This window comes from Capra hircus, chromosome 24 (assembly GCF_001704415.2).
Source record: "Capra hircus breed San Clemente chromosome 24, ASM170441v1, whole genome shotgun sequence".
In the NCBI taxonomy this organism is placed as follows: domain Eukaryota; kingdom Metazoa; phylum Chordata; class Mammalia; order Artiodactyla; family Bovidae; genus Capra; species Capra hircus.
The window spans coordinates 25630213-25650292 of record NC_030831.1 but is presented as its reverse complement, the minus strand read 5'-3'; the positions used below and the strand labels follow the sequence as shown (position 1 = coordinate 25650292).

Genomic DNA, 20080 nt, shown 5'->3' with positions numbered 1-20080 from the left:
GCAGGAGAGCTACATTACCTAGTCCTCCGTAACCAGCATCAGAGTCTGCACCGTGGTTATTGACACAACAGTGTTAAGAAGCATTGATCTTCCTTTCTCCCAAGATATGAAAGGATTATCAAAGTTGTAACTAGGTATCAGACATGACACATTGAAAACAAAATGCATTTGCTCATTTATAACACAGCCAGCAAGGACTGTAAGAACAAAGACTGTTCTTCACTTTTGGAAACAAAGGTAACACTTTCTCAGGAAACTGATCTGCTACCTGCTATAGTAATATGGTTGGTGCTGATTCTGAATAAAGAATATATTAAGTTCTCAGAATTTTTTTTAAAAAGGCATCTAATCAATCTATACAGTGAATAGCATGTCTTTATTCTATTTACAGTACATTTGTTATAAATATAATACATTTTTGAAAAGCTTATTTTTAATTAACTTGAGTAGATTTATATTTTAAACAGATCAACTCAATTGTTAAAGTTACATAATAAAGAATATGATAATTTAAATGACAAAAATCTCATTTGTGAAATAGTGCACTCTATGCTGAGATGAATGGGGGGGGAAGTCAAACTCCTTTCAAAACTATATTCAAAGCATCAGAAAAAAATTTTTTTCTTTTTACAAAGTTATGTATAAGCCATAGGAACGACCAGATACTGAAGTATGAAGACTCATAACCAAAATTCAAAACTGATTTTAGAGAATTGTGTGAAGTAAGACAAGAAACCATGTATCTGCCACTCTATAGAACTTCACAGTAAAGCTGGAATTTATAGACTAATGGCTTAACAGGAGGATTGCCAACAAGGCCTTTTCTTTCTCAGATCATCTCCTAATGTTCACATACCATCAGTAAGTTGTAACAGCAGACTCAGACACTGGTTTTAAGATGGGGCTTAATAAGGTGCATGGATATGCTGAAATTCTGTATTATGAGCATGTAAATTATTACCAGGGTTTAAAGAAATACAAAAAAAGAATTTAAGTATTCTCAGTCCTACGTGCTTTGCATCATCAACAAATAGACAAACCAAAAGTATTCTGTGGTGATCCGACACCAACCTCCCGAACAAGTTAGGCATTTCAAATACTGCTGTAAAACCCATTCAGTAAAATAAAACTGATTCCTGTGCATTTCAGTACAAATCTGTAAGTTGTCACACATTATTGATGATGATCAGGGCAGGCATGGAGCTCTGCTGACTTGTTTCAAACACCGTGACTTGGTCCGATAACTTGGCAAATACCCTCGGAGTTCCAAGGTTATAAACACCTGTGTGGACAAAGCATGCTTTCAGCTGCAAACTGTGTATCTCCTGGCTTTTAAGCTGAAGTTTATACTGTGTTTGTCCCAGCCATGTAAATGATCCATGGATTTCCAAAGCTTCTGGGCTAAGGGAGGAGGAAAATGGTAAGTTGGAGGATATTTTTTCTTCAGGAATTTTTTCCCAAAGCCCCAGTAACATATCCCTTTCATCCAGCAACTCTAATTCTAGAAATTATTTATGATGCCAACTGTTTATTAATAATAACATCAACAGCAATAACTAATATTACTATTTCTATAATAACTAACATTTAGTAACAGTTATTATGTTCTAGACATAATGCTAAGAATGAATTATCTCATTTAACACTCACAACAGCAGCCAGTAAATAGGGAACCTGATTTCAAACCTGAGCTTTTAACCACCTGGTTCTCCATACATAAAAATAAATGTATATATAAGAATGGGTATAATATTGAGACTGTTTATAATATTGAAACATGGAGAGCAACCCAGTGTCTACCAAAAAGACATTAGTTAATTAATTTATGATACACAAAATGTGTTCAGATTTCAGAGAGCTGACCCAGATCCTGTTTGCAGTGTTATACCATGATTAATAATCAGCATATGCTTCACACTGCTTTTCTAAAGATCCCAAATTTTCTGAATTCTGAAAAGCACCTAGCTCTTAGGAGTGCCAATATAGACTTGCATTTTTTTTTTTTTGCTGTTAAGCACTGTTTTATAAATCAGAAAACAAGACTAAAAAAACTTCTATCATGAACTTACTGATTTTCAAGTTTAGAATTCTTTATCACCAACAAGCTTTTATAAAAATTGTCACCTCTGGCCAGAATTGCTGCTTCTGGAAACCAGTTTTCATTTGCGACTACTGAAATGCTAAGAAAACTCTCTGTAACTCTTCTCTAACACTTCTTTTTTTATTTGGCTGTGCCAAGTCTTAGTTGCAGCACACAGGATCTTCAATCTTAGCTGTGGCATATGGGATCTAGTTCCCCAACCAGGGATCGAACCTGGGATGCCTGCCTTCAGAGCACAGAGTCAGCAAGTCCCTTTGCTAACACTTATTAATACCAAACAAAAAAGGGGATGCCTGAGTAAACTCTATCTATATTAGATAATTATTTGCATAATTTCAGAATATTAAACTACTTTCAACTCAATCTTTAACTACAAAATAAACCTGCCCTAAATAAATCTTTACCTTGTTGTTTTATGCCGAAGATCAACTATTACATCAACGTTGGCCTTGGAACAATTGGAAAGTAAAAGGGTCACTGGTACTAAACAAAGGCTGTGGAAAAGAAAAACCAAAAAAAGATTAGTGGGGTATTGAAAACAAAAACACTTTCTTGAAAATAAAACTTACAGTTACCTTACAGCATAAGATCCTGAAAAACAATTACATTCAAGTAAGGAAAAAAATTGAGTTCTAAAATCACTCGAGCCAAATGAGTTGCATAAATAAGAAGTAAAACGTATTAATACAATGCTTGAATACTAAATATTAGAATATATACATTCACAAAACCATTTTTATTTCCTTTTATTAAAGCTAATCTTTAAAAATAACCAGAATGTTTCTAGGTTGTTAGTTCCCAAAATGAAAAAAAGAAGGAAACAACTGCAACTAAGAAAGACAAATGGAGGGGAAAAGATATCATGAAAATGCCAACAACCAATGCTGTTCTTTGTGTTTCTCAAAAATTACTTAACTTTGAGAACTTGGCCTAGATTTACATTTGCTATCCTATCAAATCTGCACAGAAGCCATCATGTTTGGGAGACTATGAGAATTATTTTTGTATAACAAGTTATGAGAAAAGCCCTTTCAAGTAGACATATTTGCTCACTTAACCTAGTTTCTGATCTCACTTAGCACAGGAGAAACGACAGGGAGTGAGAGAAGAGGACCTAAGAACAGACTGGTGCAGAGTTCTTATTAAGAACATAATAAATGAACACACTCTAGGCACAAATGAAGCCTCAGTTCAGTTCAGTTCAGTCCAGTCACTCAGTCGTGTCTGACTCTTTGCGACCCGATGAATCACAGCACGCCAGGCCTCCCTGTCCATCACCAACTCCCAGAGTTCACTCAGACTCACGTCCATTGAATCCGTGACGCCATCCAGCCATCTCATCCTCGGTCGTCCCGTTCTCCTCCTGCCCCCAATCCCTCCGAGCATCAGAGTCTTTTCCAATGAGTCAACTCTTCTCATGAGGTGGCCAAAGTATTGGAGTTTCAGCTTTAGCATCACTCCTTCCAAAGCAATCTCAGGGTTGATCTCCTTCAGAATGGACTGGTTAGATCTCCTTGCAGTCCAAGGGACTCTCAGAGAGTCTTCCCCAACACCACAGTTCAAAAGCATCAATTCTTCGGCGCTCAGCCTTCTTCACAGTCCAACTCTCACATCCATACATGACCACAGGAAAAACCATAGCCTTGACTAGATGGACTTTAGTCGGCAAAGTAATGTCTCTGCTTTTGAATATACTATCTAGGTTGGTCATAACTTTTCTTCCAAGGACTAAGCATCTTTTAATTTCATGGCTGCAATCACCATCTGCAGTGATTTTGGAGCCCAAAAAAATAAAGTCTGACACTGTTTCCACTGTTTCCCCATCTATTTCCCATGAAGTGATGGGACCGGATGCAATGATCTTCATTTTCTGAATGTTGAGTTTTAGGCCAACTTTTTCACTCTCCACTTTCACTTTCATCAAGAGGCTTTTTAATTCCTCTTCACTTTCTGCCATAAGGGTGGTGTCATCTGCATATCTGAGGTTATTGATATTTCTCCTGGCAATCTTGATTCCAGCTTGTGTTTCTTCCAGTCCAGCGTTTCTCATGATGTACTCTGCATAGAGGTTAAATAAGTAGGGTGACAATATACAGCCTTGACGTACTCCTTTTCCTATTTGGAACCAGTCTATTGTTCCATGTCCAGTTCTAACTGTTGCTTCCTGACCTGCATACAGATTTCTCAAGAGGCAGGTAAGGTGGTTTGGTATTCCCATCTCTTTCAGAATTTTCCACAGTTTATTGTGATCCACACAGTCAAAGGCTTTGGCATAGTCAAGAAAGCAGAAATAGATGTTTTTCTGGAACTCTCTTGCTTTTTCCATGATCCAGCGGATGTTGGCAATTTGATCTCTGGTTTCTCTGCCTTTTCTTAAACCAGCTTGAACATCAGGGAGTTCACGGTTCACATATTGCTGAAGCCTGGCTTGGAGAATTTTGAGCATTACTTTACTAGTATGTGAGATGAGTGCAATTCTGCGGTAGTTTGAGCATTCTTTGGCATTGCCTTTCTTTGGAACTGGAATGAAAACTGACGTTTTCCAGTCCTGTGGCCACTGCTGAGTTTTCCAAATGTGCTGGCATATTGAGTGCAGCACTTTCACAGCATCATCTTTCAGGATTTGAAACAGCTCAACTGGAATTCCATCACCTCCACTAGCTTTGTTCATAGTGATGCTTTCTAAGGCCCACTTGACTTCACTTTCCAAGATGTCTGGCTCTAGATTAGTGATCACATCATCATGATGAACCGCTAGACCATTCAGGTATGACCTAAATCAAATCCCTTACTCAGTGGAAGTGAGAAATAGATTTAAGGGCCTAGATCTGATAGATAGAGTGCCTGATGAACTATGAAGCCTGGTTACATAGTATTATTTAAAATATTTTATCCTATTAACATAAAGAACAATAGTAAAGAGATAGTAAAAAAAAATCTTATGAGCTCACACAATATTAAAATTCTGCTCAGATAATATATTTTATGCTCTCAGAAATTTTATATCCCTTTACAAAGAAATGCTTCCTAAACCACACTGCAAATAAGAGATTTCCCTAGACAAATACTAGGATAATTTCAAAAACTCATCCTTAGATTATACTGGTGCTACACCCTTACCTTCCCCACAAACTTCTCACAGGAATGGAGGACAACCTAGACTAATGAACAGGGGTTCAGTCTAGAGCCCCTCATTAAGTTAAATTCAAGCCATGTAACTTGTAACCCAAAGCAAAACCTCAGGAACTCTAGTAGTGTTACCACTTGAGCCTCAAATCTGTCATTCTCTATCTAAATGCCTCCAGTGAAAGAAGAAATAAGAACATCTGGACGCTTCCTAACCCCAAAGTCATTATCTTCATTCCTCTTCTTCCTCCATCACTGTCTCAGTGAACAGCACTCTCATCTCCCCCGCAAAGCTTGGGCATCATCCCAAGTGGTTTTTTTTTAAAGTGGGAATGGGGGCTACTGCCTCATTAGCCCCCCATTCTCAACTTTCTACTATTCGTCACAAATTCCTATCAATTCTGTTTCCCACACAGCTCTGGAGGCTGGTGACTTCATTCAAAATTCACATTCCTTACGAGTTCAAGTCACTCCATCTCTTGGTTTACTAATCACCTCTGAATTAGTGTTCTGATGTAAACCAATCTTCAACTGGGTGTTTCTCATACCTGACGTGTGATCATTCCACTACAACGTGCACCACAGTCATGGGAGGGCTTGGTAAAAGAGACTGCTGGGCTCCATCCCCAGAGTTCCTCATTCAGAAGGGCTGGGTGGGCCCCAAATCTGCATTTCTAGTAAGTTCCCAACTGCTGCTGCTCTGGGACCACCTTTCAAAACTCACTGCTTCACACAACAGCCTTTCTAAAACGCTCATCTGATGAGCCAAAAACAGTGCCTAGAGACCAAACTGCTAACAGGCATTCCCCCACCACTAAAATCTGGTATTATTAAAGGCATGAGTTCTAGAGTCAGACTGCTAGAAGTCACATGTCAGCTCAACAATTCTGTTTCTCAGCTTCCTCAACTGTAACCTAGGAATAATAACTCTACCCATCTCTCGAGTTTCTTGTGGTGGCTGGTAAGATCAAATATGCTAAGCGCTGACAATAATGCCTAGCACAAGTTCAAAAGCTTCACAAACACTATGTAACACGACTTCTTACTGTGAGGAGCAATGGCAGCTAAGCCCAGTGTGACGCTTTGTTGTTTCTCATATTCTCATTCTTCTGCTGCCCCGCGTCCCACTGCCGTGACCAAGGTGCCTCCTGTCGCGCCCCTCCCCACTTCCCATGGCTTTAAGAACACTCCTCCAGATCCTCAGTCTCTTCTCTTTATGTGTCCACACCTCACTTTAACTGAACTCTGGCTGAGGACACAGCTGCCTCTACAGGCTTTGCCATAACAGATGCTGTTTATCTTCCAGCATCTTCTGCATCTCAGGCCAGAATGTCTCATTAATGTGGTCAATACCACTTGTCGAGTTCTTCCTCCTCTCTCTCCTATAAAAACACCTCCACTTTCGTCATTAACTACTCCAAGGTTTTTATTCTTTTTCTTTGCCCTCAAACTGACAAACTAAACCAGTGACTGTAACTCAGTGCAACAGAGATTCCTTGGGGCAGGGGAAGGGATAAGCATTTTGAAATATCTGAGGTAAAGATGAGGGAAGCATCTGCTTCACCCCACCCCACCCTTGATTTACTATGCGGGTCAAGCAGAGGCCTGCCACCTAGACAGAAAGCGCTGCACAGGCTTCTTCCACACCATCTTACTGGTTTCATTTATTAAAAGCTTCTGCATGAGTTTGCTTTCTTCTTTTCAATCCTGAATTTTGTCATCTTTTTGGTGAACTTCACTGTTTCAGTTCAGTTCAGTTCAGTTGCTCAGTCGTGTCCGACTTTTCCACCCCATGAATTGCAGCATGCTAGGCCTCCCTGTCCATCACCAACTCCCAGAGTTCACTCAGACTCACGTCCATTGAATCCGTGATGCCATCCAGCCATCTCATCCTCGGTCGTCCCCTTCTCTTCCTGCCCCCAATCCCTCCCAGCATCAGAGTCTTTTCCAATGAATCAACTCTTCACATCAGGTGGCCAAAGTACTGGAGTTTCAGCTTTAGCACCATTCCTTCCAAAGAACACCCAGGACTGATCTCCTTCAGAATGGGCTGGTTGGATCTCCTTGCAGTCCAAAGGACTCTCAGGAGTCTTCTCCAACACCACAGTTCAAAAGCATCAATTCTTCGGCGCTCAGCCTTCTTCACAGTCCAACTCTCACATCCATACATGACCTCTGGAAAAACCACAGCCTTGACTAGACGGACCTTTGTTGGCAAAGTAATGTCTCTGCTTTTCAATATGCTATCTAGGTTGATCATAACTTTTCTTCCAAGGAGTAAGTGTCTTTTAATTTCATGGCTGCAGTCACCATCTACAGTTAGGTAGACAATTTATTCAGCTCCTTCTCAAACCCTTGATCTATCACCTCCATAACCACCAGGAGTATTCAAAACTCAGTCATCTATCTTTCATGACTTAACTGTGAATTTTTTTTCAGTCACCAAAAATAATTACCTCTGAAATACTCCTCAGCTTTTCCACTCACTGACCACAATCGCCAGCTCTCTCACTCAACTATGCTTCTGATCTTCAGCTTCACAGGAATGTCCAATCATTTGACCCTCTACTTCACCCATTCTCAACCCTGATTACTGTGGTAATGGTGATTATTGTTTAACAATTATTCACTCCCCTCACCTTCCAGCTGTGTGATGGGGGATCGTCTTGTTGACTGTGAAGGAGAGGCTATTTGGCCAGTGGAGTAATAATGACGGACGCAAGCAGAAGCTTTAAATGTGCTACTGCAACGTGGCTCACTTTCTGTACTTCAGAGACATGCCATGAGAATAATAATAGCTAGTTGCTGCACATTTGGACTGACCCCTAAAATACATGTACATAGATGTGAATCCAACCAACCCACAGCCTGAAGGAGAATCGAAATTGTCGATGCTCTGCAGACCCATGAGCGTGGGAATAAATGCCCTGTAAGCTGCTGAATTCTGGAGTGGTATCTCACAAAGCATTATTGTGGCAATCTGAGGATTTATTTAAAATATACAGACACCTGGGTCCTACTCTCAGAGGTTCTGATTTAATTGGCCTGAATATCAGGATTTTAAAAATTCTCCAGGTGATTCTAATGTGCAGCCAAGTTGGAAGAAACTGCCATATCTTATCCTTCTCAACCCTTCCTTGTTTTCACATACTTCCATGCACAGTTTGAATTCTGTGGTGCTTTATTTTAGCTCACTGTTCTGCTTTAGTTTGATCAAATCTGTCCTGTTTTACATACTTCTCTGCACCGCCAAGTTTCTATGATGCTTTTCAACCCTAACAAATTCACATGGAGAAGTCCTTCATGTTCCAGCCTCTAACACACAGCCCAGGTTTTAACCACTAAGCAGCACCATGGAATCTAAGATGTTCAGGAAATACATGAAGCAGGACAGGATTTGATAAACAGGGACAAGTAGAATCGTGAGGTAAAATGAAATATTATGGAATCAAAACTGTCTATGGAAGCATGTAAAGTCAAGACAGGTTCAGTAGAGAGAAAACATTGCTTTCCTCAGCTTTGGCTGCACATTAGAATCACCTGGAGAACTTCAGGAGCTCTGGATGTCCTGCCCCCACCCTCGGCCAATCAAACGGCAATCTCTGGGAGTAGGATCAAAGCATCTGTATTTTTTTTTTAATTTCCGCAAGTGATCCCAGCATGCCTCTGTCAGTCAAAGGCACACAGACTGAGTACCAAGCAATTAAGACCTAGACAAGATTTAAGACCAAAAGTATTTAAAAATAACTTAAATGGCTAAAATTTTTTAAAGTCTGACAACAGAAAGTGTTGGTGAAGGTATCAACAGAAGGAACTCCCACATACTACTAGTGGGGATGTACTAATTAGTAAAACTAGTTTGAAAGAAAGTGGGCATAAAAAGAATAAACTCTGTATAATACCACTTACACAAAAAAGTTCAAAAACCCCACGAAAATCAAAATACGGAGATGTAAACTTGGTTGGAAAATTATAAAGAAATGACTGCTAATACTGGGGATGGATGGCAAGTACACAAGGGGCTTCTCAGATTGCTAGCAATTTAAAATTTCTTCCCTAGAGATGATTTTTTGGGTATTAGTTTTGTGAAAAAGAATCACTATGGCCACACATTTTCAGTTTTGAGAACTTTTCTATGTTATACTTTCCTGGTGGCTCAGATGGTAAAGCGTCTGCCTAAAACGCGGGAGACCTGGGTTCGATTCCTGGATGGGGAAGATCTCCTGGAGAAGGAAATGGCAACCCACTCCAGCACTCTTGCCTGCAAAATCCCACGGATGGAGGAGCCTGGTGGGCTACAGTCCATGGGGTCACAAAGAGTCAGACACAACTGAGCGACTTCACTTTTTATGTGCTATATTTCACAATAAGAAGGTTTAAAAATGGTTAGCACCATTCAAGTTACTTTTTAGATACTTCTGATGCTCCTAAGTCTCTGTGAAGGTCTTCATTTTGCCCAGCACTCTGTGTGTTCTCAGCCGGCTTCTCATTCCTCTCAGTAGTTATCCTCAAATTTCACTTTTAAAAATTCTGTACCCTTTCTCCTCTTTATTTCCTAGAGTACTCTGAGTACTTAACCTTGCTCCTACAAACTCTCTAAAAGGGAGGCATGTGCAAACTTGTTAAAATTTCTCCCTACTTTTCACCTTTCTGTCCAAAGCTAATCCTGCCACTTTTCAGTGTTACCTTTTCATCTATTAAGGGTTTTGTTGCCCTTCTTGCGTCCCATCATTTCCTTCAAGACCATAAATACAATCCATATCTTCTAAGTAAGAAACCAGTAATACTGAAGGGTATTCCCTGATCCCTGTTCACAGCCAGGCTTCTTGAAAGGCTGGTGGTCTACACCAGTATCCTTACTTCCTTCCCACCTCTATCTCTCCTCAAAACCTACTGTGTCATGCTTCTACCCTCCATACAGTTAAGAGTCTTCTCAAAATCAGGAACGATTTCTTTATCATCAGAACCAGTGAAACGACTTTTCTGCAGCACTTAAAAGTGGTAGCCACTTTCCTCTCCTTGAACTGCTCTCACTCCACCTCCGTGATCCCACTTTCTACTCACTGGTCTTGTCTTCCTAATTCTTGGACTGCTACTTCTCAACCAGGCTTCTTGATGGACTCCTTTTTCCTTAGCTCATCTCTCCAGTACCACTGTTCTATGGGTCACCATTCTCTTTTGTTCTATCCCAACTCTTCCCTACTCCTACCCACGGTGACTTCACCAAAACTTACACCTTCAATTCTGATTTACAGACTGCCGCTAACAGACTTTACTTCATCTTGTTTTATATCTGCAAACCAGCGCCTTTTTGAGTATCACCTGACTTAGGACCTTTTATTTTAGAACCTCAAATTTATGTAATCAAGCTATTTATCAAAATTATAAATACATCATCCCCTCAAAAGTTTAACACTTGGTAAACCTTAAGTCAATGATGCTGTCTAAATTTAAACTGTTTGATGAATCTATATCATAGTCATGGTCTTAGGTTTATTCTGTATCTAAAACAAAAACAAAATGATACACTATTTTTCCTTTCTTTTTGACTTAATGATAAATATGTTCATCAAAAGAAAACTTTTGACAACTAACTGGCTGAGGAAATATCCATCTGTTAATTACAGTAGCAACACATAATAACCACAGTAAGGGGTAAATTACTTGATGGCAATTTCTGTAGACTCAATATTATTCTAGATTTCTTCTTCAGCATTTGTGTTAATGCTATTAATAAATGTGTGGATGTGTGTGCATGCATATACAGGTGTGTATATTGCAGAAAAATTTTAACAAAAATACATCTCAAACCTTTTTTGATGAAAGGGATGATTAAATGATTCTGGATAGTGAAGACTTGTTTTAATAAGATTAGAAAGCTGCTCTGCTGATGGTCTTGAGGAAACTGTAGTGTTTTCTGGCCTGAAAAATTTTAATAGTTCCATTTCTGGTGGTTCCTGAAAAAAGAAAAAATACGACAATGAAAACACTGCCTTCTTAAAATAAGGTGTAACAGATACAAAAAAAAGAAGCTAAAACCAGTGGAAATAAAGTAAAGCATGTACAATACTTTTTCTGCTGTAAAAACGAACAAACTAACAGTAGGAATCATGTGCAATACAACCTAGGATAAAAACTAGGATCTGTAATCATTTATTCATTCTCTATTATGTGCTAGTGTTAACTTGCTACCCAACCACCTCACATAATAGTTCTATGATCCTGGGTAAGTTATTTATTACTTCAAGACAATTTCCTCATACGTAAAAATGGGTTCACAATAATAATAATTTCAAAAGTTGCTGTGTTTCTCATCTAATAAAACTGCTTAGTACTTAGGCTGTAGACATTCAATTGTGTATCACCTGCTTCAAGAGTTTTTAAAAATATTCTCCCCATCTATTTGTGGCTGCACTGGGTCTTCCTTGCTGCGGGTGTGCGCTCTCTATCGCAGCGAGCGGGGGCTGCTCTCTAGCTGCGGTGCACAGGCCTCTCACTGTGTGGGCTCTCTTGCTGAGGAGCACAGGCTCTAGGCGCACGGGCTTCAGTAGTTGTGGCTCACCAGCCTAGCTGTCCCCAGGCATGTGGTATCTTCCCAGACCGAGGATCAAACCCATGTCCTCTGCACTGACAGGCAGACTCCCCACCACTGGACCACCATGGAAGTCTTCTTCCTTGATTAATTTTTTCTCCATTTTCCTTTTCCATCAGAAAATTTTGATTTTTTAATTTCCTGGTAGCCTAGTTGGAATCTGATCTACACCCAGGACTGGTGAACCACAGCCCATGGGCCAAAGCCAGCTTACTTCTGGGGCTTTTGTAAAGAGAGTTTTATGGAAACAGAGCCACATCCATTTGTTTCCATACTGGCTATGGCTGCTTTTGGACTCTAAACAACAGAGATGAATAATTCTGACAAAAACCTTCTGGCCAGCAAAGTCAGAAATGTTTATTATCCAGCTTTCCTCAGAAAAAGTTTGCTGACCCTTGATTTATACAGCTGCAAAAGTAATATTCAAATTTGTTTTTGACTTATGAATGAGAGGAAAGTGACTGTAAAGGTTCACTCTGGAGGAAGAAAAACTTGTGCCTGGAAGCCAGAAGGAGCCGAACTTCTGAAGTTCCCTTTCTTAATCTGGTTCCTGCTTATACTGGAGTGTTCTTCAATTTGTGAAAAGTCACTCTTCTGCATTTCTGTTAAACTTTAATAAAAAGTTTAAAAAATATCCTATTGTTTAACATAATATAATCATCTAAGATAAACAAGCTGCTTTTGAGACTTCTAAACTATATTGAATCTCTACATACCACTTACCAGGAGGCAAACACATGAACAACAGCCATAAAAGGATACCAAAAACCTAAAGCTAATTTACTGAGGGAATACTGATAAAAGTGTCCCTCTCTCTCAGCTTAAAAGCAGCAACAAGTTTCACAATGATTGCTGGACAATTTGTACAATAGTTTTTTCCAATAAGGTTGACAGACAGTTATACCCCAAGACAGAGTTCCATCATAAGAGAGGCAAGATATAAAATACTCCTTGTTTTATAAGTAAGCTAAAGTTTATCAAGTTATGCAAGTAAATTGCACTAGGTCATCAATCTTAAAGTCTCTGAGCTCCATATATATTATTCTCAACTCAGTAAGATGAACATGCCACATCTTCCAACTCAGCTAATCATGTTAAATATTTCAAAGGTGAAATACAGAGAAATAAAAACAATATGCCTTAGCCAGTATTTTTGTAAAATGGGACTATGAGTAAATTTTATAGAGAACACTTTGTTTCATTTAATAAATGAAAATCTTGCCTTGAGATGTTCCAAATTATCAAAATGTGACAATTTATAAATAAAATTAGGTTTTTAATTACTCAAATCAGTTTGAGAAAAACAACTTTCTTAAAGTACGAAACAGATTTGGGGTTAAATATATCTTCATTAAACCTAACAGAAAACTACCATTAGTCATCACTAAAGTAAAAATCAATTCAAATTATATTATTACCAATGGAATGTAAAGCTAGTATACCTAACTCTGATGAGAAATCACATTTACACAGTCCCACATCATCTCCCCAAATTACTTCTTCTTATAAATAAGAAGAAAAAATAGTAATACTGTGGAGAAACATGGCAGGTAATATCTTAATCAAATGATCCATCACCTATAACGGCACAAATTAATATCACGTGCCTTTTTTTTTTTAAGATTTTTTGACGTGGACCATTTTTAAAGTCTCTATTGAATTTGTTACAATATTGACTTTATTTTACGTTTTGGTTTTTCGGCCCTGAGGCATGTGGGATCTCAGCTCCCCAACCAGGGATCAAACCAACCTCTTGCACTGAAAGGCAAAGTCTTAACTGCTGGACCATCAGGGGAGACCCTCATGTGCCTTCTGATATAATACACTGACAGGGATATAACATCACTTAGGAAGTATTTCAATCAAAAATGTGTAATTTTAATTTGATCATAAGAAATATTCAAAGTATTATTCTACATTAAAATAACTGGCCAAGGCTCTTCAAAAATGTTTACATAACTGAAAAATAAAGGTTCAGAAAATATTCCAGACTGAGAGAGACTGAAGAGACAAGTAAACACAATGTGCGATCCAGGACTGAATTCTGAATGGGAAAAAGCAAACCAAGTCTTACAACTAAGACCATTGATGACATCTGAATTTAGAGTGTATATGAATACTGCATCAATATTAAGCTTCCTGAATTAATAACGGTTTCTGTGATTATGGAGAAGACTGTCTTTGTCTTCAGGAATACTCAAGTCAAGTATTTGAGGGCAGATAGGCAGATGTCTGCAACTTACTTTGAATCACAGGACTAATATGCTTAAATTTTACTTATATATGATGAGAACTTTTGATAAGATTAAACAGTATTTTAGGAGAAATAAGAAAACAAACAGTACTATCAGCTGCTGTGCAACTTCAGAGGCCCTCCTTTATACTATATGACCAGCCCTGTTGAGTTTTGCAATGGTGTGGGCCTACTGAACAATAAGCAAGGTAAGATAGAGGATATGGTTCCTTCCTCTCATACAAGTCAACTCTTTTTATAACTATGAGTTCTAGGTTCAATAAAAAGTATATCTTAGGAAACTCCAGGATCACAAATGCATCTTAATTGTCTTATTAAGGGCTAGTGAACTTCAAAATCAATTTACGTTCATTTTTAATTTTAATCAGCTTTCTGCCACCAACCCCCAACTCAAATCTCAGTATATAAGCTTGCAGAAATCAGACACCTTCAAAAATACAAAACAACCAAACAAAAACCCCTACAAGTTCACAGGAGGCCCCAAAGCATGTCATTACCTGTTTCTGAGGATATGAAAAAGCTTCTTTTCCTATAGTGCGAAGAACGACATGGTGCTGACCTTCCAAAATAAGCTGCTTACTGTCTTCCACTACATAAGCCTAAGAAGAACAAAACACAAAATTGTTACCCCTGCTTGGCAGTAACCTCAAAAGTAACCAAGGCAAAATCTGCTGGAAACTTGAGGTATTACAGCTAATATCTATCAAATACCAATACTCATGACTTTGCCAGCATTTCTAACTTTTATTCATTCCTTCAATCAATGGAGTATCTGTCAAAATCTGCTCTGCCTCAATATAAAACAGCTGGCCTGGATATTGGAGAAACAAATCTTGAAACCTTTCCCAATTTTCTCTAGAGTGCTTAAGAACCTAGCCCAAAAAGAACAGTGCTATTCCATAACACAAGCTTTTTTCTTTACTGGACTGACAATATATGGGCAAAAGGGTTTTTCTTATACTTGTGCTTCTAAGATGCACCAGAGTTATCACATAGTAGAGCAAAATCAGTGAGTATAATTGTAAATCCTATAAGTGGAAATGCCAGGTCCTTGGAGATCTTAAATTTAAGTATGTAAGCTTAAAAAAAAGAAAAAAAAAAAGGCTTTTTTTTTCTTCTTGTATAAGAAGAAAACTGTATAATGACCTGATTTAATCTATATTAAAACTTATTCCAACATGTAATTCTTCTTCTTTAACAACTTCTATCCTGGAGAAAATAAAATCTCTAAATGGCTCTGATACACTTAACATCACATTACGCAAATACAGATAAATTACTATTATTTTTTTTTGACAAGTCCAATGTTTTTTAACTATTAGACTCAACAGATTCAAAATTACTTAGTCAAATGCTATAAACATTCCAAAAATGTTTATTTTCAATTTCTATACTTATCACGTGTGGCAATTTGCCATCCATTGATCACACTTGGAGAACTGCTGCACTAAGGCCCAGGCAGGCCCAAGGCCTACTTAGCATCCATCCACGCACAACTGAGAAATGCAGGAGTTAAATCAATACTTGATGAAGTGACCTTTAATCAAGAGGATGACAATGGATAAAGTCCTGACACAGGACATACATCTCTTTCAGCAGTCTTGTAGGGATCAAAAAAAAAAAAAAAAAATCATGATAACCCTACAATGCAGTCTCTCCTGCACAAAGTCTTCGTTTTTCAAAACAAACCTTTATTTTTGGTCAATGTATGCCAAAACCAATACAGTAAATTAAAAAAAAAGAAGAAGAAAAAACAAAGAATAATTAGAAGCTGTATTACACCCCTTTGGGCTTTCCCTGGTGGCTCAGATGGTAAAGAATTTGCCTGCCATGCAGGAGACCCGGGTTCAGTCCCTGGGTTGGGAAGATTGCCTGGAGAAGCGCATGGCAACCCACTCCAGTATTGTCTGGAAAATCCCATGGGCAGAGGAGCCTGGGGGGCTACATTCCATGAAGTTGCATAGTTGGACACAACTGAGTAAGTAACACTTTCACATTTTCAATTATATCCCCTTACAACTAATTTTGTTAAAACAAAAATGTTGTCCAAGGTCTTAGTTTTCTTCTGAATCATATTTTATTAGCGTGCTATGTTCCCTAAGCATCCACTCCACAACTTAAATGAATTGCCAAGTTTTCTTTCAGTCAAGGGGATACTTTGTGTATTATCCAGAGCCCTCACTGAGGAAAATCTACTAGTCACTTTCTCAAATGTGCTGAATCATAAACTTATCACAGACTAGCCACTACCAGACAATATCTCATCCTTTAATCTATTCAAACTTCCATTTCCTAACTAAGGAGCATCACAATCTTGGGTAGTTTTCTTCTTCTTAATGGGATCAGCAATAGTAGTAGTTGATTTTCATTCAGGGTGATTTTTAAAATGATAACTCACCCCTCCAACCAAGGTTACTGTGGGCTCAACAATAAGTACAAAGTACAGCATACATTACTCAAGATCCTGTCTTGGATATATTATAATTGTTACATGGCAGGCATTTGTGGAGTGACAGCTACAAATGCATAAGGTCTATTATACATTTAATGGATGGTTGGTTTACATAAAGGGGCAATGCTACTGAGGCTAAAAATAGAATTTGCTTGACTCAAAGCTTCAAGGACATTTGATTTCAAGATAACAATGTGTAATTTATCCTTTTAGCATTAAGCATCTTCACCTTCTATAATCAACAAAAGTCAATTTGCTTAAGTACTTTTATTGGAACTCATGTAAAGCTAGCTTGGTTTCAGGTAAGTTTATTTAAAAATGTACAGCTTAGTAAAAAGAACACGCTAGAACATTTGAACCAATTTAAAATGCATGTTCCAATCATCTACCATGAACATGTCCCAGTGTTAGGCCTCTGTACTAGACAACACAAAATAAAACCTCTTCACATACTTCAGGTGAATATCCCTAGGCAAGATCCTATATTTCAGTGTAGAATCATTTCTAAAGACACATACTTAAGATACAAAAGTGTATACTGTGAAAAATAAATCTCTGTATTATAGTTTAAGTTAACTTTGCATGCATGCTAAGTCACTTCCATCATGTCCAACTCTTTGCAACCCAATGGACTGTAGCTTGCCAGGCTTCTCTGTCCGTAGGGATTCTCTAGGCAAGAACAATGGAACGGGTTGCATGCCATGCCCTCCTCCAGGGGAACTTCCCAACCCCAGGATGGAACCCTCAGTTAGGGGAGACCAATGCCTAAATTACCTCATTCTAGTCTGCCATATGTATGTGTAGATGGCATCTGAATCTGTTTTTTTAATTAAAATGGTATTTTCAAACAATCTGAAAGATTTCAGAGATCAACCATTAGGTAATTATAAAGAATTTTTGTTAATTAGAGTGAGATAATCATATGGCAGGGTTATATTAAACAAGAAAGTCATCTGCTAGAAAAGCAGTTTACAAAATGCTTTTACAGGTGAAATATTACGTCATTAAAAATATACAGTACAGCATAAAAAATAAAGGTAAAAATAAAGTAAAGGAGCTAATGGAATACAGGTGGAAAAAGAACAGCAGCGAATTAGTGGCTGCTGGAGTCTGAGTAATGGGTACCTAGAGTTATGTGGTGTTATTTTCCCTTTTACAGAGTTTGAAAATGCCCACAATAAAGAGTTTAATAATACCACTTTGCTTTCATGGAGCTTATCATGTTTTACAATATTCTCAGTAGCTCTTGTAAGTAATAAGTAACAGAACAAAGTTATTTAATTTGAATGAATTTTTTTTCTTTTAGGCAAAAAAATAAAAAGTCATCTGGAACTGTTAACAAAAAGTTATAAAACAGCTTTCAAACTCAAACTGGAAAACTTAAGCAGAAAAAAATATACACAGTAGCTTACATTTACTGTTTAGCTTAAGAATCCAGTATAAATAAGGCTTGCTGAAATAATTTAACAACACATACCTTCCACAACACCACAATATTCAAATCCACCTCATTGCACTTCTGGATTAATCTCATAACATCCTCTACTGACTGTTTTTCTGTATGCATCGAAGACTGGGCTTGTGGTTTCTTCAATTCAGAGGATAAACTCCTATAGAAGAAGTCTGCACATGGGCTTGCTGAACTTACTATCTGTTAAAAGAAAATCATTTGTCTTCTATGTGTTTTCAATTAGATATACCCTGCCAAAATTTGTATTTCTACAACTTACATATTTCTTACCAACTTGGTTGAATATAAGAAGGCCACCCTAATGCTTTAACACCCTAAATATTTGGTACAAATTACCCTGAATCTTAAATCCAGATGGCAATGACATTAACTTGGACCTTCCAAGTATCCAGGGAAGACAAATGAGTATTCAAAGAAAATAGGAAGTTAACTGTTGAGAATCTGAAGAACAACATATATATAAATATGTATATATAACTGAATCAATTTGCTGTACACTTGAAACTAACAAAATATTGTAAACCATTCTTCAGTTTTAAAAAAGTAAATTGTTAAAAAGAAAAATTTTTAATTATTTTTTCCTATTGAAAATTTGTTTTACTATTTAAAATAACAAGTATTTCCCAATCAAATACTTGGAAGACTAGGTGATACCCAATGAAACACAACTCAAATGAAGTTACCGGCATTAACTTGGCTTTTACACTTGAAGGGAGAGAATAAGAGAAAAGATTTTTAAACAGACTTAGAACTACAGAATTTCCCCTAGTTAATAGAATAGTGTGTTTCACTGTAGAATCTTGACACTTAATTTCCTATATTATAAATTCTGTTAAGTAGATGTTAAGCTTCCAAGTTAATTATTAAATATTAATAAATAAGTAAGATTTACCCCCTCAGACATGAACTTTTTTCACTGTTCACATAGTTCGTTCATAACAAAAATTACAAAAAATTTTCACAGTTATCTCATTACCAAAAAAAAAAAAAAAAAATGAACAGCTTATTATTTGGGTCTCAGAACCATTTGATATTCCTAAATCCAGGGGATCATCATCTGTATGTTCCACTGTGACCACTTTTCCAAATAGATAGGTTCTTTCATTTAATCCTGTTTCTTTTTTTAATGCCAGGGGCTAAATTTATCTCCTGAGTATCTTACAATCTAAAAGAAAGCTAATTTTAAATTACTAATTAAAATGGCATACTACACATAGCATTTTTATTTGCTTTGGGGCATGACAACAGTTGCAAAACTCAACAAAGCTGATACGTTCATCCACCAAAGAATTTAGAGATTAGCAGAGTTAACATTTTTGCCAAAACAGTCAAGATACTCCAGAATTACAACTTTAAATATCAAATGCTATTAGGTTTACTTGCATACCTGTTCATTTCCAAAGATGATATCTGCAAAGGTGTATTTTTCTGAGGCCTCTGTAGCAACTAAAAAATGGAGGAGAACAAACTAATCATGTCCTTGGCACGAAATAGAAAATGACCATTTAAGAAAGTGTGACACTAAAATGAATTTACCAATAAATAAACATACTTAAAAAAATTAAAAAATAAATAAAATGAATTTACCTTCTTCTTCTTTACATTGTGTTGCCTTGAAACAAAACTTTCCCTTCTCCCTACTGGCAAGTTTGGCGTCTAGGAAAAGAAGAGAGTAAATTTCAAAGATCTTTCTCCGTTTGTAACATGGTAAAACCTAGTTCATTACTCAGACTTCTATAGTCAAACTGGAAAACATTTCATCGTTAGAAATAATGTTTAATGGAATCTGGTCCTATCACTTCATGGCAAACAGAGAAACCACGGAAACACTGAGAGACTATTTTCGTGGGCTCCAAATCACTGCAGATGGTGACTGCAGCCATGAAATTAAAAGATGCTTGCTCCTTGGAATAAAACCTATGATCAACCATTAGACAGCATATTAAAAAGCAGAGACATTACTTTGCCAACAAAGGTCCGAAGAGTCAAAGCTATGGTTTTTCCAGTAGTCATGTATGGATGTGAGACCTGGACTATAAAGAAAGCTGAGTGCCAAAGAACTGATGCTTTTGAATTGCAGTGTT

At 37.5% G+C, this 20080-nt stretch overlaps 1 protein-coding gene across 1 annotated transcript in view; it reads right to left on the bottom strand.

Annotated features, from left to right (window-relative positions):
• Positions 358-20080, bottom strand: part of TRAPPC8 (trafficking protein particle complex 8) — an 85582-nt gene continuing 65859 nt past the window's right edge. Inside the window, 7 exon segments of the mRNA XM_005697009.3 lie at positions 358-1401; positions 2506-2595; positions 11039-11184; positions 14571-14672; positions 18003-18176; positions 19384-19442; positions 19584-19652. Coding sequence (XP_005697066.3) covers positions 1167-1401; positions 2506-2595; positions 11039-11184; positions 14571-14672; positions 18003-18176; positions 19384-19442; positions 19584-19652 — 875 coding nt within the window. The 3' untranslated portion in view covers positions 358-1166.